A 23,518-nucleotide genomic window follows, 5' to 3' on the forward strand; every position below is an offset into this window, starting at 1 on the left:
ATTCAAAAATAGCATTTATTCAAAAATTATTTATAGGATTTTTAAGTAAAAATGATTTTATAGGATTTCAAATTAAAAATAAATACTAGAGTTTATATTCGTGCAATGGATTAAATTATAAATTTTTAAATTTGTGCTTAGTAATTTTGTATTTAGTAATATTTAATATATATATATATATATATATATATATATATATATATATATATATATATATAAATTTATCATTTTTTAAAATATTTAGTATTATATTAAATATAATTACTTTAAGATTGTGCTAAAAGATTCATTACATTTTTAATTACATAATAATTATATTAAATATAATTACATTAATTTTTTTATTAGATATAATTGTTCTAATTTTAGATAAAAGATAATTATGAGATCAATTTATTCGATATAAGTAGATCATATTATTTTATTAAATAAATTTAAAATTTATTAGATAATATTTAATTACAATTGATTAATTTAAAGTTAATTAGACAAACAATATTTTATTAAATTTGATTAAATGAATTATCTTATGTGATGATATAAGTTACATGACATAATATGATTGGACAATACATAGGTCAGATGAATGTAACTTATTTTGAAGTCACACCAAAGTAACACCTTAACCAACCATAACAAATTAATTAAGAGAGTAAATAATTCTAACAAAATTTTACTCTTCCAACCCAAGCCATATTGGGATTGATACTAATCCAAAGTTGACCATAATCATTTTTTTTTCTACATGGAGTTTTATTCTCAACAATCAATGGAGATCCAGTTCATAGAAGTTTGACTTCAGAACTTAGCTGCAAGGGCAATTTCCAGCATAGTGGAACCAAGAGGGTTCAACGGTGGTGTTGTGAAGCCTCTGCAATTACTCCACGCTCAAGTCAATAAGGATTTAAGGTCTAGTGAGAGAATGACTTGAAATTAGTTACATATATACTAGCATTTTGTGCCTTTTATATCATGCTTTAGGACGAGAAAATCAGTTAATATCCAACTGTCACATGTGTCTTGAGGTGTACGCTTCTTATTAGGGATCACATGTATGACATGATCGAATCTCCTTTCATACTTGACCGTGAAGGCCAACTCTCTAGCCCTAGTAGTAAAATTAAATTGTTTGCAACACTTGTGTCAATTCATTGTTTGCAAAAGACCAAAGGAAGATGCCACAATAAAAATTTGTGATCTTGCACTCAATAATCTGAAATTTTCACCACTCCATGAAAATAGCTTTTGCAATTTAGTTTAGGCTTCTTCTGACTATGATATAACCAGTAGCTACTTGCTAGCTATCTATTTCATAAAGAACTGTATGTACACAAACATCAACAGGTTGTAAAGCCTACCTGAATACCACAGCCTCTACAACCTTGGGTTCAAAAGACGGATGGAAAAACAAAACTATAGCAGTAGTAGTGTCCAATTGAGGCATCATAATTCTTTTTTTTTTTTTTTTTCGATCTGCAGGTGTTATGCAACGCATCGTTTGATGTTAGTTTCTCCCTTTCATGGCTTATTTGAGAGCTAACATGCAAAGCTGCAGCTTTTGCCAAGTCCATTGTAATGATTGTATTATGCCTGAATGTCCACTGGTTACGATTACACCAAACGGCGCATGCTATGTTGAAAACATTCACTGCTGCGAAATGTTTGAAAATAGTTGTATAAATGCCAAGAGATCAACATTTTAGATTTAAAAAAGCAAAATAGTTGTATAATTTTGCACAATATATCAATATCAATAAATCATTACAATACACAAAATCTAACACAATAAAAATGCGTTAGCGCAATAGTGATTTATTTATTAAAAAAAAAGGTCAAGATAGAGAGTAATGGGAGTTTGGAATGTTTTTAAATTATATTGGTTTATCTAATCAAACAATTAAAAAATATCAAGTAATTTAACATAAAATAGATATTAAAATATAAATAGATTATCAAAAAGTATTAGAGCCACAAAAATAAAAGAATACAAACACACAAACACATGTTGAGAAAAAAATCCTATAAACTAAAACTAACACATGTCAATAGTGAAATTTAAAAGCACTATCACCATACTAAAATTCAGTTATAGATCCATTTGTATGGTAAATTTATCATGTTTTATAATAATTTATTATAATTTTTTTAAGAATTATTTTTTTAATGACAACACAAAAATGTTTACACGATCAACACATGACAATTAAAATATATAAATAAATAAATAAATAAATTAATATATAAAAATAAAAACCATTGTAATATATCAAATTTAATATCATATCAAATCCATAGGATTCACAATGATGTAATGAATCATGGTCTTTGACTTTTAAACCAAAAAAATTTAATATCCTATCAAAACAAATAAAATGTGTTGAGAAAAAAAATTAATAAACTAAAAATGACAGAATAAAAAATAACTTACCAATAAACATTCATCAAGCACAAAATAAATTATTCAATAAATAAATAATTTAGTATACACACAAATGCATAATAAAAAATATATTAATGTAATAGAAATATAGACACAGTATTTCTGCTAGTAAAAAAAAAACAGACTTATGTAATTAACAAGAAGCTAACCGTTCATAATTCTAATGAATAAATGTATATATAAACAATAAATATTTTACAAAATTAAAAAAAATGTCATTGAATAGTCTAATAATAATTAATGTGTAGTATGGTATCACCTAAAAATGTTGGCACATGTAGGTGTTATCACTACTGCAAAAACGCGATTCTAAGACAGTGGAAAGCAGGATACAACGACGGTGGATGACCGTCATTGTTTCCAACGTCGTGGAAAATAAAACCGTTCAACGACGGGTCAAAAATCTACGTTGTCGAAAGGGATTCACTTTCAAAGACGTTGCTTACGTAAGCAACGTCTTTATTTGTAAACTTTCAAAGACGTTGCTTATGTAAGCACCGTCTTTGCTTATGTAAGCACCGTCTTTGTTTGTGAACTTTCAAAGACGTTGCTTACGTAAGCACCGTCCTTGAATTACATCTTATTTTTAATTATTTTTATTTTTCCTGAATGATAAGTCATCAGAAAAAATAAAAATAATTAAAAATAATATATGTTAGCATTGTAATTAAATATTAATTTTATAAATCTAAATAAGAGGTTCACAATATATGAAATTGTCTTAACAATTACTTTGATAAAGTATAGCTAACATTGATTCTTCAACAATTAAAGATACATACAAGTATAGCAATATACATGTTCAAAAGCAACTTAGTAAATGATTAAGACATCCAATGATTATAATAAACTTTATGCCAAGGTAATTTCCAAATACCCTTTGCTCATGTCCACAACCATATAATCAGAGTGGCTAAGACGTCTATAAGAAGGTATGAATTTACCAGACAAGAAGTTAAGTCAATAGTGAAAGTTTGTAAAGGAGAAAAAAGGGACAACCAAGTAGAAGAAACTTGGAGGTTTTAACATGACTAACCACATAGAAGGAGATTCTGTGGAGGTGGCTTCTCCTTGGCAGGGTTGGGATCAACATCATAAACCCTCACATAGAGCTCTTCACCTAAAATTCGATAGAGCATTCACTGCGAGTTGTATACGTTTTCCTGATTGGATCTGTGAGTGTCTGTCAGAAAATGAAAATAGAAAGAATGTAGTAATCAAAAGTAACAGCAAAGCACCAACTGCAAAACACCAAAGCAGAAGAATCTGCATCAATTGTGAATTAAATAAATCATTTACAGATAAAATTAAAAGCTGACCTGGTATTGATCATTTGAGTTATTTATTGCCACATCAACATTAAGCATAACACATGGGTATGAGATTGTAAACTTCTTCTTTGGGTCTCTGAAATCCATTAAATATGATAATCATTTATAATTTCTAGCAATAACAATTTCGAAGAAACAAGGTAAAAAGTAGGTAGGATCCAACCCAATATATTGCCTACAGTCAACAACTGAAGCTACACTAAATGCAGGAGGAATGGTGCAAGAATATCCAATCCAATTATCCTAATAAACAATTATGCAACCACATTAATGTCCCATTTGAAAGTCATCAATTTCCATAATTTCTTCATAATATGAACAAATTAAAAAATGATCATATTAGAATACCCAGAGTTCAAGCTGTTGTCACTAAAATAAAAACAATCAATTAAAATTTCAATACATGTAGTGTCATCATATATGAACAGAGCATACCTTGTTTTAAAAGTGAAATTTTCTGGAAAAGATCCAGGTAGTGCACACCAGATACCATCAGTGTCTAGTTCAAGTGGTTTTCCTATTTTCTCTACTAGCAAGCGAGCATTCTGAATGATATTTGCACCAGTATATGTCACTACTCCAGCCATTTCCATGGAGTACCATCTTGCACCCCTGTAAGATAAAAATCAATGCACGGGATGACTCAAGAAAAAATAGCATATGTAACTAAATAAAGTCCAATGATGAAACATCAAGAAACTATAGAGATCAATATACTCACTTGCGCATGACATATCCATAAAAGGAATTAAGTATACACTTGTGAGCAATTTGCAATGAATCATAAAGCACAACCATATCCTAATCATGAAATAATAATTAAAATGAAATCATGTCACAATAAATTGTGGAAGAACCATAACAAATATCATCCATACCTGTGCTTCCTGGATCTTTATAGAATTTCCACTAGCCTTGGCCTCTGACAATTTTCCCTTCCAAACCTTATTGAGACCTTTATATTCATATCTTCTATCCCGGAAACTTCAACCATATAGCACAAAACAGAGGCTTAGTACAACACAAGCAATGAAAAAATGTGGAGTAGAAACTTAAAGAGTATGTATAAAGGTTAACCTCACATTATACCCAACAACAAAGAAGCTATATCCATCCAAATGCCAAGTATCAATGATGTCTAAATTGTTTTCTAGCACTATCTCAGTCCAACCTTTAAGTAATGCACTAGATACGAAAACTCCACGCACGGCGTTAGCATTTGAAGTGTTCTTAGAAAAAGCATCAAGTTCATATACACCAGTTCTATTGGAAAAGAAATAAGCTAGTTTCAGTGGTATATCTGGGATCAAGTAAGACACATTGTTGACAGAGTAGCGAGATAACCCATCAATAGTTGCTGTTGATGCATTTAGAATGAAAGTTTCAATTATTGTCACATTTGTTACATGGAACATTCCCCAGGGATTAGACCCAAGCAATTAAATGTTTTGAAATTTAAGTTATTCCCTACTCTAAACTCTAAATATTATGCATATGCACATACAATATCACTTTCTTCTTTAATTTTCATGTTCTGATTTATTTGTATACATATGAAGTTATTTCAGATCTATCAATATATTAAAGTTATACAAATCTACTATTGAACCCTCAAAGTAAGTGTGTGAGTGTGTCCTTGTTGATGAAGGGGTCACAAAGATCCCAGACATTGTTTCATCATCCCCTAATGCAAAGAACCAAGTTCACGCCAGAGCTTGTTGACAGAATACTGAAAGCAGATGAGAAATAGGGTTTATTTTAGGTTGTGAACCATGGAATTTCAAGTCCTGTCAATCTCACTTTTGTGAACCATGGAATTTCAAATTCATTAGAGTTAAAAATCACCACTTAAGAGGAAATATGTACTTCCAAACATAAATGAAAATAAAAGACAATCAAAATATGAACAGGAATTCAAGCAACAAACCCTATATCTTGTTAAACAAAAAACGGCATCAAAGAACACGAACCTGGAAAGCGATAAATCTCCTTGTCGCAAAATACAACTAGCTAGGGGTCCCAACCCAGCCTATGAACCACCAAGGGAGGAAGTTTCTGAAGATAGAAGTTCCTGAAAAGTCAAAATTGGACAATATTACTGCAACGAAAATACAATATCTCAAACCACCACACCCAACTCTTCATGCAACGAGGCCGATGTTACCTCCGTGAACAGTGTCACTGCAATGATCTTTGGGTTCTCAAAAGCTGAAAAACTCACTCACGAGCAACGTAGCGCGGCCGGAAGGTTTGATGTGAAGGAGTCAAGGTGTTGCGAAACTCACTTAGAAACTCACCCACGAGAAGCTAGCGCGGGAGGTTTCATTCAGACGTACTCACGAAGGAGAAGAAGAACACGCGGGACAACTTTTATAATATATGGTTCACGACGGCCGTCTTTATGGTTCACGACGGTGTAAATTTCAAACCCGTCTTTGTATATAGGGATTTCAACGACGTTGTTTAGATACATCGTCTTAGTAATTTTTTTATCATTACAAAAATGCCCCTGTCTCCCTTTCAAAGACGTTGCCAAACGAAAACGTCTTTAAATATGTAAAATATTTATCAAAATGCCACCGCTCCTAATACAAAGACGGTCCTATTGCGACCGACTTTGAAAGTACGTCGTAAAAAACATTTATTTTAGTAGTGTATCAAACTAACCGTATAATAATAATAATGCCTACGACATATATATAGAACTCCCTAAATAATTATATTAAATCCTAATAGTTAATATAAATTGTTTGCTTAAAAAAAACCTTAGTGTGTGTTTGGATGAAGTAATTAAAGTGGATAAAGTATTTTAACTGAGATATTAAAATGCCTTGTAAAATAATCTGTTTGGATAGGATATTTTAGAAGTAATTAAAATGCCATCATTTTATAAAACATTTTAATAGACTAAATTGGGAGAATTTCAAATTCTCACAAAAAATAGAGAAATTAAAATTCTCCATCTAGTCTCAGGCACGTTCTCTCTCCCTCTTAGCCACTCTCTCACGCCACACACGCTCTCTCTTCCTCTCAGCCACTCTCACGCACACGACACTAGCGCTCTCTCCCTCTCAGCACAGTAGCTCTCTCTCCCTCTCAGCCACTTTCACGCACCACACACGTAGCGTTCTCTCACAAGTAAGTTTCCCTTGCGATTTTGACCCACACTCTTGTTGTGCCACAGTGTGTTCATTTTTTCGTTAATTTGTGATTTATTTTTTATTTAGTTGTTTGATTTCATTGGTTTTGTACTGTGGGTACTCATTGTTTGATTTCGTTGCTCATTGTTTGATTTCGTTAATTTGTACTGTGGGCATTTTTGTAAATTTGTTAGGAACAGACCCTGCACTGTAGGTGCTTGTGTTTATTCTTCTATAAGAACTTTGGTTTCTTCACTTTGTGTTTATTCTTCACTGTGTTTATTCACTTTGTGTTTATTCGTCACTTGGAACAAGTTGACCTTGTACCTCCAAGCATAAAGCATCTACAATTAGACCGATTTCTTAAAAATGGTAAGGGTTTATTTTGCTTAGACCAAATGATCCACAAAAAAATAAGAACTGGGTAGGGCGAAGTAGTTGTATTTGCTTAGACCAATTTCTTGTATTAAGATTTCATCCTTGAAACCATAGTTAAAATTATTTACTAAAGATGTATTTGCTATTTTCTTTCCTAGCAATATTACATAAACAATACCTTATTTCATGTTATTTAATCATAAACTTTGCAGAATCAAAATTTTCTTATGGAAATTGCTATGATGTTTTATATCTTTTTCCATTCAAATTGATACTTATAATCTTCTACTTTTTTTCTGTTTAGGTTTACTAACACTTTAGTATTGAGACTTGACACCATCTTTTTCCTTCCCTATATTGTTGTTGTCATCCAGGTTTTCTATTATTAATGAGAGTCATCACTGTGTGACACTGGCTGCATCACTAGCTGCACAGCAGGGACCAACATCTATGGCTGCATTTCAAGTATGTCTGCAGGTTTGGTTGGCAGTGTCTCTTCTTGCGGATGGTCTGGTTGTTGCTGGGCAGGTTAGATACTACTTTGTCCAATCAATGCCTTGCTATGTTACTACATGATGGTTTCATAGCAAAACAGTGGATAAAATAGCAATGATATCCGCTGGTGGTTTCATTGGAATTTGGGTTGCTTTGACCATCTATATGGGTCTTAGGGCATTTGCTGGCTTCTTGAGGTAATATTGATTTTTAAGGATTATTATTGCTAATGTTTTCCACCTAATTGAATTGATCACTATCAAGACACTTGCCACATTTAGAGCATTGATTCAATGCATTCTCTTTTAGTTAATGAACTAATGTTGATGCAGAATTGGAACGGGGTCAGGACCTTGGGAGTTCCTAAGGAGCTCATGACTGCACATGGCAGACACCGTAGTTATAGCTTCATATTAGGCCTAGGTTTCAGTGGTGTTTGCTGATTACATTTAAGTGAAGAGAAGCTTTCCCTAGGTTTTTAAGTCACTTAAAAAATTCTTTAGAAAGAATAGACACTTTTCCCTGCTTGATTGTGCTTGGGGTATTGGTTAAAAAATTTACCTCTGCATCATAAGTATGTACAGAAAAATCTCTAACTCTATTCTCATAGTATCATATATAGTGAAATGAAATGAAATATAGAATCAAGCTTTTGTTTGTAACCATGCAAATATAATTAATTGCATGAATAACGTGAAAATGAAAGATTGCATGGAATGAAACAATCACTAGTGCTGAAAAAAGATGTAGAACTCCTTTCGTTTTTAGGAGATTTGTATATGGTAATCACATCAACTTAGTCATCATTGCAATATAATTTGAAATCAAAGTATTTATAAGACCAATATCACATTTTAATCATTATTAGAAGATGTCAGACTTTTCGGGATAAAAATTATGTTTGAGATATTCATTAAATTGTCCATTTACTCAAATCCACAGCATATCAGAAGCACTTTTTAAAAGAAAAATAAAAATAAAAAGAGCATATCAGAAGAATCAATGTCTTTCACTAGACATGAAAAAGCAAAAGCAAAATAAATATTTAAAAATGAAAATTGAAATTTCATTGAAATTGAAATTTCATTGAAATTGAATTACCTAATCCAAACAAGGAAATTAAAATACAAGAAATTGAATTACCTCATCCAAACAAAATATTTACAAAATGAAAGGAATTTAAATCAAGACAATCAAAATGCTGTGTAATTGAATTTTCTAGAAATTTTTAAATCCCCCATCCAAACACATGGTTAGTGAATGAAAAATAATAAGTGTTTGGCCTAATTTTTCCTTTTAAGGAGAAAAAAGTCACAAAAATGCTAGACCAAAAGCTAATTTTAGTGAATGAGTTGGAATTAAGTTTCACCCTTCCTTAAACCACTACTGAAAAAATGGTTTTCTACGACGGTCCAAAATAACATACAAAGACGATTGTCGACCGTCGTAGAAGCTAACACCATTGAAAGTGTTACCTTTCAACGACGAGTAAGAACACATCGTCTTGGAAAATAGCCAACTTTCGAAGTCGGTAATTCGTAGGTACCGTCTCAGAAAGTAAGCTTTCTAAGACATGCTTACATAACCACCGTCTTAGAATGTTTGCTTTCCAAGACTGTGCCTACGTAAGCATCGTCTTAGAAAGCTTGCTTTCAAGGACAGTGCTTACGTATGCACCGTCTTAGAAATGTCTTAGAAAGCTTGCTTTCAAGGACGGAGCCTATGTAAGGTTTCTAAGACGGTGCCTAAGTAAGTATCGTCCTTGAAAGCTTGCTTTCTAAGACGGTGCTTATGTAGGCACCGTCCTTGAAATAAAAATTATTTTTAATTATTGATATTTTTTTGAAAGAATATTAAAATTTATTTAAAAAATAAAGATTTAAATGATAGATTAAATAAAAATAAGAGGTTGACAAATTAAAAATTCCTAACACATTTCATAGAAAAAAAAGTTATTAAATTTTTTTTTATTAAAAAGTAGCTCCTAAATTAAATAATTATTTTTTCCCAAAAATTGAGAGTACCAATTAAAACTTTGACAGCCTTCAAGATATTATCCCTAACAGTAGACATAGAGAGAAGCTAAAAAAATGAAAATACTATATATATTAGCATGCTTGTAATGCCCTTAAGTTTATAATGCAATCATATATTGGATTGTAGAAACACCTAGCACTTGTTCCAATTTCAATTATGATTAAGTAATTAATTTGATGAGCTGTTTAACAAGGAATAATCTGGTATTAATGGTAGTAGTGTGTAATTGAAGGGAAGAGGGAGCCATACATTAAAAATGATATAGAAGTTGTAAGAATTTAAATTTGTATATAAAGAAAATCAAAGGAAAAGTTTTGAAATAGGAAACTTACTGGACCAGCACTCGTACGATCCAGTGTTATATATAGCAAAGTACATCTCATTTACTACATCCAGCTTTGCACACAAGTAAACCTATATAAATTAAAAATTCAACATAAAAAACAACCTCTTTTTGTGTATATTCCTATATAAATGGATTGAATGATACTCAAAATAAAACAAAGTAGCAGTTGTTGTTGTGTATCCAGTTTTAAAAAATAGCAAAACTATGAGCATTACATTATGTATTTGCAATATCCTATTGTATTGAGTATGAGTTAATAACTTAAATAACAAAAATAACAATTAATATAAAACTTTTAAAATAAAAAATGTTCAAATTACTTTGGTGGCCACTTTAGCAGTTCAACCAACAGGGTCGGTAAAAAAAAAAGTAAATGTGAAGTAACGATTGGAAGCACCAATTTATTATCTGAACATGTTCAAAAAAGGTGGCATATATTTCCATAAAAAAAAATAAACAATAACTACTCAAGCATAATGTGTGTGTGTGTGTGTGTGTGTGTGTGTGTGTGTGTGTGTGTGTGTATGAAGGTTGATATCATTGCATTGCCTCAACAAAATTTCAATTTTTAGAAATGAAAATTCATGGCATATACATGCATACTGAAAATGCTAGCATATCTGCATATAGAATGAATAATTTTAAACCTTGCTAACTATTTTTCCCTGAGGACCAGTCTGTTTGGTAACTAGTATCTGCCCAAGCATCTTCCCTGAAATAATAATAATGACAATGACAACAAAGAAATAATAATAGCACTAACAAAAAAAAAAAACACTGAAAATTAGATTATAGAATATTATATCCTCTATGAGTTCAATAATCAATACAATAAATCAATACATATGAGCATGTTATGCTATAGTACAAAGTTTTGTATTGAAACCCAAGGACATAAAATCTAAATAGAGTTATTCATTAATTAGTGATTCTATAATGTATGTGGTTTTTGGTGTAGGAAGAAATAGGATCTATGGTATATGATCCTTGTTTATTGTTAAAAACTGAAAACATAATCTGATGGTCTAAAGATTAATATGCTACATGCATAGAGTGAATGCCATATTACCAAATTTTACTAGCAATGTGATGTATTAATGTATATGATTTGAGCATAGATTTTAATTGAAAATAAAAAATCTTACCTAAGTATGAAAGGTGTAGATAGTTTTGGCGGGACAGATTTTCCAAACAAACCACCCTCTTCAGCCATTTCCAACAGCACTCGTCTAACAATTTCGCCTAGATACATTCCCGAGATTGTCTTTTCAAATATCTGCCAAGTAATATGCAGAGAATGATTCTTCTACTTGCTACTATTTTAGAACAACTAAATTATGAAGAATGTTGCTACCAAAATTTACCTGCTCACCCGGATTGATGCTAATCCATTTCCCTATCAATCTTGGTTAAAGGGAGACCATTTGAGAAATCACCCATATGGTGCTAATAATATGAGAATTAAGGAATGTTTTTCTCATATTAATATGATCTAGTTCATATAAAGCATTAAAACAAGATATGATGAAACGAAGGAGATAAGTGTTTATTAACCATTTTCCCAAAAGAAGAGACATGGCCCTATAACTTACGAATGACACTGATCTGTTGAACATAGCAAGCACTAGTTCTAGTACCCAAAATTACAGCAATCACGACATCATTATCCCAATATTCTGCTCCAGCTAATGTTGCCACAGTATCATTCACCTATTAGGAAGGAATTTGCTATATTTTTTTTATCGCCACTGTATTGGTTTAAACTTGGAATTTAATTTTGATAAATTGGCACACTGTATAACCAATTATAAACCGTTCTACATATGCCTTTGAAAGTAATTAGCACAAAAATCAACCATTTTCAATTATACTTATACGACAACTCATGATTGGATAAGTGTATTTTCATTAAATTCTTAAACTTTTATAAAACTATTCACATTAAAACAACATACCAAAGCAGAAACTCGCATGTCTATTCCTTGGCTTTTCATTAATAGCTCTAATTTCATGTAGCTCCAATGGTCAAAAGATTAATATGGAATCAATTAGCAGAGAAATTACAATTCATGAACCAAAAAATTCTTAAGGATGCTGCAATCAAGCTATCAGTCAGCAGTAATAGTAACAAATTAAAAGCTCCTAAAACTTTGCAAGTCTAAACAATCAGGCCACTGATGTCAAGCATTGGCAATCACTATTAGAACGTATTAGAAAAATCATTTTCAATCTTACATGACTTTTGCATCCAATTCCCTACAAAAAATAAAAAGTTATGGACAGAAATTGTACAAAATTTTCCTCAAAAACATTAGAAGTTTATTCACATGTATGCTACAGTTCACATACTTATCTTTCAGGAATCCACACAACAATTAAAAATTGATAGGAAAAGGCCAACAAATGGATAACAAAATTTACCTTCTTCAATGAAGACTGACAAGCCAAAATGTGTGGCCTTAAGAAGTCCCTTGCCATCCTTTGCGATAACAAGAAATTCTCCGACTTGAGATCCCTATGAATGACACCCATAAAATGGCAGGTGTTAACAACCTTAACAACCTACCTACATATTGAAGCAGCAGCCCTTTCACTGTAGTGGCCCTTGGCCCTTGGCATGTCATCTAAAGCTTTCTACATTGGATGATTCTAACTTTTAAAAAATATGCTGCCCATTTTTTTCGTAATGTTGTCATGGTCTCGATGTCTAGTGGCGTGCCATCACCAAACCACTACACATTATAAAAAAAAATAAGTAATTAGAGATTTTCTAGTAAAAAAGGAATAAAAAATTAAGATTTCCTGTCAACCTTTTGGGGATAGAAAATTTACCATAGTCCAATCAGTCTTCAACTCCCCGCTGATTATGTTCCACATCCAATGCATGACATAATAGCCACACTCATAGCCTCCGCTTTGAATGTGACTCTACATTGAATGGGATAATTCATTCAGTGATTCAGATGTTTAATAACAATATCATTTGCTAACATTGTTTAATTGTATGACTAACCTTGACTTCAATCCATTGTGGTGTACTTTGATCAATTTTCCCGTCAGAAGTCATCTTTAATGTCTTAAATGCACTGCATTGAAAGATTAAAATTGTAAGCTAATGTGGGCAACACTATTTATGTACCCATGTTTAAAATACATTGAATGACTTAAAATGTGTTACTTAACTTGTTAATTGCAGCTTTTATATGAACATTTGGCTTTTTACGCAACAAACAAAACCACACAACAACATTGTTTGTAGGACACAAAACAATCAGCTGCCAATGGGCCCTGCAATTAATACAACAGTGGTGTATGAATAACACAAACATCCTTTACAAGGATACCATAAATATATTTTACTTACTGATTCAAATAAGCTCCTAGATACACCTCTCGATGCGATTCCTTAAGCCATTTCTCGATGTAATCTTGACATTGGCCACGTCTATCCTTTGCATTGAGTATTGGCTACGACTCAAGGAATCCATACACCGATCCATGACCCAAGCAATTACTCCATTCATCCATATACCTATTTTGAACATTTCAGAAATTCAGTTATCATAATGTATATAGCGCACCAATATGGATTTAATAATCAATGGCATCAATTTTACTTACATGGTCCACAACTGTAGTATAGCTATGTTCAAACATTGTATGCCTGATATTATTTCGTTGAAATCAGCACATGTTATGAACAAGGATGCATCTACATCTGGAATTCCAAATTTACTAACATCCCACAACAACTGAACAGGCTTCTCATAAATGTCAACCAGGCTCTTTATCAACTCACGCAAGGGGTCATCTACAACAACATCATTCATCGGTTGAACAGCTTCAGTCACTTTATTTGGAGTAATGGCTGAAACCTATATCATTAATGAAACCAATAATTAAGTTAATGTTAGTAAGTAATTTTTATATATGTACGTATGTATACATTTGGAAAACAAAAAAACTAAAATACCTCATCTGATACCAGTTTCACAAGAGTGTTGGCCATGCAATGAATGTTTCAAGGGCCTACCTGACATACTTAATTTCTGATGTCGGCAAAGGGACTTCAGCGTCACCATTAATAACTTTATTAACACTAACCTTTACTACATCATCTGCATAAGTCACACTATGTATGGTAGGGGCTCCGTCATATATTTTTCCCAAGGCCACCAACTCTGTAGCATCTTGACGATGGACATACAACCCCATAGTCGGTATCACATGAGCAACATGTTCTTGCCCAGATAGGTTAACAACAATTTCAGCATTGCTCCCCTTTGTGCTCACTCGTGCACCTAACAAATGTATATCTGCCTCAATAGGTGTTGAGAACTACGATCCCCTTTGCGACATCACAATTATGATTTGTTCCTTCAACTCTTGTTTCAATATCTCTAGACTTTGTTTGTTTTCTTTTTTAAATTCATTCCTCCACTCTTCCTTAAGGCTTCCTATGATTTCAACCAACTGTTGTTGGCTGATGGATGTGGATGAGCTATTGGAGGCACGTGATGTCCTTCCATAGTATTGACTTATTGTGACCCCAGACCCCGTTGCACGAACACGACCTCCATGATCCGGTCGCCTAATGGCAGTGTTAAGTATGTCGGCACGACCATGGGGGACAAACGTACACTGTGTCGTTTGTTCTTCCAATGAGTCCTTCATGAAGCACAAAATAAACACACAATAAACTTAGGTATAATTGTTGATAAAATAACAAGTAATACTAATTATATGTAAAACACAAACAAAAAATTAATCCAAATTTCAAATAATTGTAATAAAAATTGAACAACCAACTCACAATTTTATCATATATTTATTGTGCCGCCTGAGATGTCATTTGCCCATATCGCTTTGTGCATGTCAACTTCCACTTAACATGTCTTTCAATGGGAGATGAGGGGTCCTCAATGTGTGGTGTATTCTCAGTCATTATTGCGTCATGTTGTCTTTTCTTCATTTTCTCGTCCAATAGCTTCTTTTCAAGCAAATCATACCCCCCACGAGAAAGTAAATGAGGACAGTCATTGTATTTTTGGATCTCCTGCATCTTCTTCCTGATTCCCTGCCATGTAGCAAATATTATTTGAATCAAACAAATAACTTGCCTTTATAATGAAAAATACACACTAAAAATCAAACACATGAACATCTAACCTGCCAGTTAGGGGTTTTGCGGCTTGCGGCAAATTCCTCCCAAGTTTCTGTATCTAGGCCATATTTTACTGAAGGATCATGTTTATGTTGTCCCTTAGAGTTAGCATAGACAAATTTAGTGGTCAGGGTTGATTTAAATAGCCTCCATCTAGTGGCCACAGTGGACATCACCTTTTTCTTTGCATTCGCCACTTCTGGGATATCAAATTTCGTCTACATTACAAATTGTTTTGTTTTAGCTGCATAATTTCAAAGCATTCAGTTTTTGTACGAGATAAAGAAAATACTACTCAATGCTAATCCAAGGCTCGTAAAGTCAACCTCCTTAGTCATGTGGATTGTCTAGTATTCCTAGACATACCCTCTGATTGCGGAGGGGATGGTGGTGGTGTTCCCATGACCCTATGAAAATCAAGCAAATATGTTATAAACAACGACATGCAAATTTTATGTACTTACGTAAATGGAAATATGAACATAAATAAATTACAAAACACAAGGAATAAGGTTTTTACATGTCCTTCATATGAATTAGTTACGTATCAATGTTCTCCCATAGTCCTTCATCATGATCATTACGATTTGCGTGTACATCATCAACATAGTGTGACTCATTGATATTAGGCATTCTTGTTGAAAAAGGTGGTGTCTCACAAATGTCAAGCATCGAACCATCATGTGTGTCATTTAAACCACTTGGTCTTCCTTGTAGAACCAACGAATATCATGAATCACAAGGATCTTCGATGTAAAACACCTGTCTTGCTTGTTGGGCCATAATGAAAGGTTCATCCATGTAAGCCACCTTATTGAGGTCTACTAAGGTAAATCCCAATTCATCTTGGCGGACACCCGTATTGGCATTGACCCACTTACACTTAAACATAGGCACTCTAAATTCAATATAATCAAGCTCCCAGATTTGTTCAATCACTCCAAAGTAAGGCATGGATGCTCGAATGGGATTGTTGTCTGATGCACTGCAAAAGTGATCAGAATCGGCATCAATAGTCATACCACTGTTCTGCATCAAGCTTTTGTCATCTTGAGACTTGGTGTTGAAGGAATAATTGTTTATATCATACATTTTCTAAGTTGGTACATTCAGATTTGGCCCAACAACTAACAATCGTAATGTTTTGGAATCACTGTCATCAACAAATATTGTTTCTCTAAACCATTTAATGAAAGTTCTATTGTGCTCTTGCAAAACCCTCATCATGTTCATTTTTGGGTTCATTGTTGTAACTTTTTTGTGAGCATCTGTGTACGGAATGACCTCTGTTGTATTGTTTAATATATATAGATGCGCTTGTAAGACCTCGTCGCGAGTCATTGTGACAACATTGTATCCTTGTGTACCCTTACCCCCCGATGTCCTACCAAGACGAGTTTCAGGAAGCTTGACAGATTTACCATCTTCAATGTACTGGGAGCAAAACTCGATACATTCTTCAGAAACATACCTTTCAACAATCGAAGCTTCTGGTCGGTGTTGATTCTTGGTATACCCCTTTAACACCTTCATGTATCACTCGACTGGATACATCCACCGTAAAAAAACAAGACCACACAACCGGATCTCCCTCACTAGATGAAGAATTAAGTGAACCATTATGTCAAAAAATGATGGAGGAAAGTACATCTCCATTTGACAAAGGACAATGGCAGCCTTGTTCTCCAGTTCATCCAATCTTCTAGGGTCAAGGACTTTGCTACTAATAGCATTAAAAACAAAGCATAGATGAGTTATGGCAACCCGAACTTTGTCAGGCAAGATTCCCCGAATCGCTACAGGCAATAATTGTTGCATTAATACATGAAAATCATGAGATTTCAAGCCAACCAATTTCAAATCATTAATGGATACAAGGCTCTTGATATTTGAAGAGTATCCTTGTGGGACTTTGAGATTTCGCAGACAATGACAAAAAATCCTTTTCTCATTTGTTGACATTGTGTGACATGCCGGGGGTAGATACGTTCATGGACCTTGTGATATTGGATGCAACTGCTCTGGTATACCCATCTCAACCAAGTCTTGACGACACTTCAAACCGTCATTTGTCTTGCCTTTAATGTTAAGAAGGGTGCCAATTAAACTATCACAAACATTTTTCTCCATATGCATCACGTCTATACAATGTCTAACATCAAGATCATACTAGTAAGGAAGATCAAAGAATATGGACCTTTTCTTCCATATGTTTGTCTCAGTTGCGGATTTTTTTTGCGTCTTCCCAAAGATAGTTATGATGTTCTTCACACGATCATAAACTTCTTTGCCATTTAATGGTTTAGGCACAATTTCATTTTCCTGAGATCCATTAAAAGCTTTCTTCAATCGCCGATACAGATGATAATGTTTGAGAAATCTTCGGTGCCTTGTGTATACCGTTTTCTTTCCATGTTTTAGTTGGAAGAAGCTCGTATTTATCTCACATATAGGACAAGCGTGATGGCCTTTGACACTATAACCACTTAAATTTCCATATGTTGGATAGTCATTAATTGTACAAAAAACCATTGCATGCAGCCTAAAGGTCTCCCATAGATTCCCATCCCACACATCTACCCCGTGTTCCCACAATTTTGTCAGGTCTTCGATCAACGGAGACAAGTAGACGTCAATATCATTCCCTGGCTGTCTTGGACCCACTATCATCATGCAAAACATTATGTACTTTCACTTCATGCACAACTAAGGAGGAAGGTTGTAAATCATTAGCAAAACAGGCCATAAATTGTGATTGGTGCTTAAGTTACCAAATGGATTCATTCCACCAGAAGCAAGAGCAAGCCTTAGATTTCTTGCCTCATTCCCAAAATCAGGATACAAAGAATCAAATGTCTTCCATTGCGGACTATTAACCGGATGTCGGAGCAATCCACCAGTTTTTCTGCCTTCAACATGCCATATCAACTGTTTTGCATCATGTCCATTAGCAAACAATCGCTTAAACCTTGATATTATTTGAAGATACCAACAAACCTTTGCTGGATGACTGTTCTCTGTGGTTGCATCATGACTTGATTCGTGGTTGTTGACCTTGTAGCGTGATACACCACATGTTGGGCAATTGCGCATTTCTACAAATTGATTTCTATACAATATGCAATCATTTGGACATGCATGGCTTTTCTGGTACTTCATTCCCACTGGACATAATATCTTCTTCGCCTCGTAGTGATTCTTTGGCAATGTGTTATCTTCGGGAAGCAATTTCTTCAATAACACAAGCAATTCGGTAAAGCTCTTGTCACTCCAGCCAAATTGTGCCTTCAAGTTGACCAAAGCTAACACCTCTGACAACCTTGTGAAAGCTATGCACCCAAAATACAAAGACTTCTTTGAATCATTCTCTATTTTCTCATACAAAGGTGCATGTGCTTGCTGAAAACCGTCCTGCCCTAGGTCGCGAATCATGTCTTCTATACGACAACCCATGTCAATATCGACTATCTCAGTGTGAAAGAATGATGGCTTGTCTGGAAATTCCCCATGCCATATCCACTTTGTGTAATTTGGAATGATCCCGTGACATATTAGATGTGACCTTATGTCATTTATCGACTGGTGTCTACCATTTCCACATTTCACACATGGACAGAAAATTTTTTTGCACAAACATGGTGCATTCAGTTCATTAAAATGGAGGAATTTTTCAACTCCATTCCCATACTCATCACTAATGCATGATTCTTTCATCCAACTTTGATCCATGTTTTCCCTTTGCTGTAAGAATTTATCAAGTTATCTAACATGCATGTAAGCCTCATTTTTTTTCATTAAAGGAGTGGCCCTATCCCATTCAGGAAGACTTTTTTTTTTATAGTAAATTCAATACTACAAGTTAATTGTCTTTTCTAAATTTGTCAAAATTTCGACAGCATTTCACCTAAGTCCCCAAGTACACGAGATGAAAGCGGTGGCATATCATCATCCACCACATTCAAGTATGCACTTGGAGAACAAAGTAAAATGAACTATACCGAAATCTTGACAAATTTAAGAAAAGGAAATTAACCTATACGTATTAATCTACTACAAAAAATGAGTCTTCCCAAACTGTCCAAACGGACAATTCAAGATTCAATACATCGATTAATGCAAACTTTCCGTATTAATCATTGTATGGAATCTTAAATGGGAAACTAAGGTTCACTCACAATGCTCATAATTCATTATATAATACATCATGCCATATATAAAGAACCATGTAATTATGATTGTTATGAGTAAAACAAATACATACCTAAAAAATACGGTCAATAACAATAACTACAACTGGGATCAGAGTAGTGGCAAACCAAACACAACAGTCTAGATTGAAGTCCTAAGTAGGTGGGACAAGAATTTACTTTGAAAGTTTTTGTGTCAAGGTAGTACCTACAACCAAAAAACACATTCTCAGTAATTCAACTTGGATTGAAGTTGTTTGAAAAAAAAACATAAGAGTGGAAGCAACGAAATTAATAATGGGCCTTTGGTTACAACAAATGAAGTGTGCATAGTGCAATGCAATGAAGGATACAGGTTGTGTCTATTCTTGGTACTTTGTTTGTGTTGTCTATTCACTAAAAAAACATGATCAGCTTGCCAATAGTAAACCTTTGAATTAAATTTTACAAGGGCATTAATATACACAATGATTGAAAAACAACCATGGCATGATCCTAGAAACAGGTGAGACAAAAGTAGAAGAAGTGTTACAGTACTCCTGACCAAGGGTTTATAATTTCATCTTAAGCACTATCACACTGCCAAGTAACTATGTTAATGAGTGTTCTACCATACCAGGTCAAGGGGGAGAATAAAAAAAGGGCAAAAAAACTCCAAGGTGAATTTCATTTTTTCCCAAAGTTACTAATGTGAGATCTCATGTTCTATTGAAAATTCTATCACCATATACAGAGCCAGATTGGCAAAAAGTCATAAAAAGTAACAAAGAAGGTATTCATAAAATTGATGATCTTGATTAGCCCATTATCTCTCACACAAGAAACAAGTCAAGGGAAATTTCAATTTTTTATAGAAGTTTTCAGCAGCAGATCTTGTGTTCCTTTGCAAAGTCAATCTCCATATATGGAGTCAAATATGAAGAAAACCCCAAAAGTAATAGAAGTGGTAATCATATACAATTGATGATCTTGATTTGCTCATTGTTCTAAGGAGTTAGGAGTTGAACACAACATCCTGTATCAAGTTATCTTTCATATTCTAAGCTGTATACAAGCTACAGATCTTTAGTTACAGAACTGGACCATTTATAGATTCCTAAGTTTATGAAGATCTGAAAGATCAGAACTAGATAGTTGTTGTTCTAAATGAAATGGATGCACTAAATGAAAATAAGACTTGGGAAATTACTCTTTCCAAAAGGAAAGTAGGTTTAAAGATGCAAAAGGATTTTTAGCACAAAGATGAGTGCAGAAGGAAAAATAGATAATTACAAGACTAGTTGCCCAAACAACATACCCAAACTCATGGTATAGATTATGAGGAAATTTGGCAACTTGGAGAAAGAAACAAACTGTAATGGCTAAGAGTAGTGCAGAGGCAGAATATACAACAAGCGCTGAAGGTGTTTGGGAATTGATCTAGATGAATAGGTTACTTGATGATTTAATTATTCTAATTCAAGAACCTATGGAGCTCTTTAGTGATAGCAAGTCAACTATCTGTGTAGTTTATAGTCCAATTCAACATGATAACATAAACGATGAAGCACATAAGGATTAATACAAACTTCATCAAATTATAAATCGAAAATGGGATATTTACCCTACACTACATTCCAACAAAATTACAGGAAGCATAAGCACCAGTAACTACATGCATGGCATCAAACATAAACCTAAAACAATAAAAAAATGCAATAAATTTAAAGACTGTGGGATTCTCATAGAACCTTAAACATTATAACCAGCCATGGCATCTTGAGTTGAGATAGCCCTACTCTTTGTTAAGAAAAATAACATGCATAATCTGGAAAATCAAATATTTTGTCACACGAGGATGTCAAATTATAATTGTAAAGAGAGTAGGATATTAAAGAGAAAAAACTTATTGCTTCATGTCACTGTGAATAGACTACATAGTACTAGAGTAGGGCTGTAGTACAAAATAAATTATGTACAAAGCTATTATTTGTACAGTGACTTTGCCCTCTAAGACCAAAATAAACAAGTGCACTAAAAGGAACAAAATCCAAAGCAACATAATAATCCATCTTGAGTTATCCTTGTTTGGGGGTTCAACAAGTTTTATGTTAGTTATTAAGATCCTAACATGGCCCTCTTCTTTTAATTGGGTGTGAGACAACCTATGAGACCATAGGTAGAGTTATTTAGTTTTATGTATAATGTGGATAAAATGATTACCCCTTATGTTTTGATATTAATTACAATTCCAAACTATTAACTTCAAATTAACAATAATAATCAACTAGAAATTTGGGTCTAACTTGAACTTTTTTGTTGTGATTGTTACACTGGATTGGAAACTCTTCCATGGGTGTTGCCTCGTTATTTTGAGAATAACTGCTTATGTTATGCTACATATCCCAAAGTAGTCACTATGCCCTGCCATATATATTCTTTTTCCTCTCTTAATATGCAGGGGTCAGTGTTGTGAAAGCCACTGAGTTGGAGAGCATATCATCTCATATGGGTTCACTTGCATTGACAGATGAAGCATCGATTGGATTCAATCAACATGTGAAGCACCAAAATACACAACAGGCAGAATCCGAAACTAGTTTGGTATATGAGGGAGGCAACAGTTCTCCACTGCCAAAGAGAACAATAGTTACTCAAGATCATCTGCAGCAATTCAAAAACTTTTTGAGGCAACCAGCTACACAATCTTGGATAGTGGGATTGTCATGTCCTACAACGACGTCAATCCATTCAACTTCAGCTCCAATGCTGAATTCTATAACTCATTGTTCTAATTCCTGTATAGATAGTGGTTCACATGTGGCTGCAGAACCTTATGGGAACCTGAATGTTAATCCTCATCCTATAACTCAAAGGGATGTTAAATCACCAAATAATTCCCTGAAAGACACCAATACAATGTCAATTGATCAGGTGGCAAGGGAAGTCCAAGATTGTAATTCACTAATTGATGCAGAGTTGACGCTTAAGCAAAGTGACCCATCAAAGGAGCAACAAGGATGTATGTTAAAGGATATAAGTATTTCAAAATGTACCTCTTGCTGTGATGAAATGTTAAGTAAAGGGGAAGAGTCTACAACTGTTACCAACATACAGCCTCAGGTTCCTACTTCATCTTCAAATGTGAAATTGGAGTCTTCTAAGTTGGAAAAGCAAGAGAAAAATACAAGTTCTAAAGCATTATCAGGCCTTCCTAACAATTGCCTATGACCCTGAATTGTTTTTCAAAGTCAATGGAAAGCTTTATCAATGGCTTGGCAAGATAGGTAGTGGTGGAAGCAATGAGGTACACAAAGTGATTTCATCAGACTATACAATCTATGTATTTAAAAGGATAAAATTGAAGGGTCGTGATTATGCCACTGCATATGGCTTTTGTGAAGAGATCGAGTATCTAAATAGGCTGAAAGGAAAGAATAATATTATCCAACTTATTAATTATGAGGTACTCTCAACCTATTTCTGTTATGAATATGATACATAGTAGTTCTTACTTTTAAGTATTGCTATTTTATATTTCTCTTATCCCAACCATGTACTGAATTCAGTCTTTCTGTTTTATGCCTTATGTCCCTCCTTTGGTTTCCTTCAATAGGTTTGGATTCTCCTATGGTCTTATAGATGACTACTTAGAAATTTCACACTCCTAATGCCTGGAGCTGGAGGTTCTACTCTTTTCTAGGTGTCGCAATGCGCCCTTTTGCGGGCGAGCGAGGGCGAGGCTCACGGGTGCGCTTTCCAAAGGAGGAAAGATGCGCGGAGTCGCCACCAACATTTATTTGTGGAAAACGTCGGAAAAACCGAAGGAAACCAGTCAAAATGAAAATTCTAAGTTCGGGAGTTGTATTTACGTTTGAGGAAGGTATTAGCACCTCTCACGTTTGTCTCAAAGGACAACAGCCTATTTTTTAGAATTGTGGAAAATGTGTTACCTTAACTTTATTTCTTTTTATTTTTTGAGGTCGACAAAAGCGGGGCTTTTGCTCCTACGTACCCTCCA

General features: G+C 33.8%; 2 protein-coding genes across 2 annotated transcripts; one reads left to right on the forward strand and one right to left on the reverse strand.

Moving 5' to 3' along the window:
- Positions 1-791: 791 nt before the first annotated feature.
- On the reverse strand, positions 792-8,843 carry LOC102662893 (DNA polymerase epsilon catalytic subunit B). Its single transcript, XM_041011891.1, has 9 exons — positions 5,936-8,843; positions 5,742-5,842; positions 4,854-5,034; positions 4,650-4,755; positions 4,493-4,572; positions 4,207-4,383; positions 3,760-3,847; positions 3,477-3,623; positions 792-1,651 (listed from the first exon to the last, which is right to left on the reverse strand). The coding sequence occupies exons 3-8, from the start codon at positions 4,883-4,885 to the stop codon at positions 3,561-3,563; spliced, it is 546 nt and encodes a 181-aa protein (XP_040867825.1). The 5' UTR covers positions 4,886-5,034; positions 5,742-5,842; positions 5,936-8,843; the 3' UTR covers positions 792-1,651; positions 3,477-3,560.
- Positions 8,844-20,875: 12,032 nt separating this feature from the next.
- On the forward strand, positions 20,876-22,728 carry LOC102662763 (serine/threonine-protein kinase MPS1-like). Its single transcript, XM_006603349.1, has 2 exons — positions 20,876-20,921; positions 21,959-22,728. The coding sequence occupies exons 1-2, from the start codon at positions 20,876-20,878 to the stop codon at positions 22,726-22,728; spliced, it is 816 nt and encodes a 271-aa protein (XP_006603412.1).
- The last annotated feature ends 790 nt before the right edge of the window (positions 22,729-23,518 follow it).

Source organism: Glycine max, chromosome 18, assembly GCF_000004515.6.
Source record: "Glycine max cultivar Williams 82 chromosome 18, Glycine_max_v4.0, whole genome shotgun sequence".
NCBI lineage: Eukaryota > Viridiplantae > Streptophyta > Magnoliopsida > Fabales > Fabaceae > Glycine > Glycine max.

Bases quoted from the DNA above. Each gene is read 5' to 3' on its own strand.
- LOC102662893 (XM_041011891.1), bottom strand. From the start codon at position 4,885: ATGGATATAGCTTCTTTGTTGTTGGGTATAAT. The intron at 4,756-4,853 runs GTGAGGTTAACC...ATATGGTTGAAG, and splicing joins TCTTTGTTGTTGGGTATAAT to TTTCCGGGATAGAAGATATG. The intron at 4,573-4,649 runs GTATGGATGATA...TTTCATGATTAG, and splicing joins TAAAGATCCAGGAAGCACAG to GATATGGTTGTGCTTTATGA.
- LOC102662763 (XM_006603349.1), top strand. From the start codon at position 20,876: ATGGCTAAGAGTAGTGCAGAGGCAGAATATACAACAAGCGCTGAAG. The intron at 20,922-21,958 runs GTGTTTGGGAAT...CTTAATATGCAG, and splicing joins ATATACAACAAGCGCTGAAG to GGGTCAGTGTTGTGAAAGCC.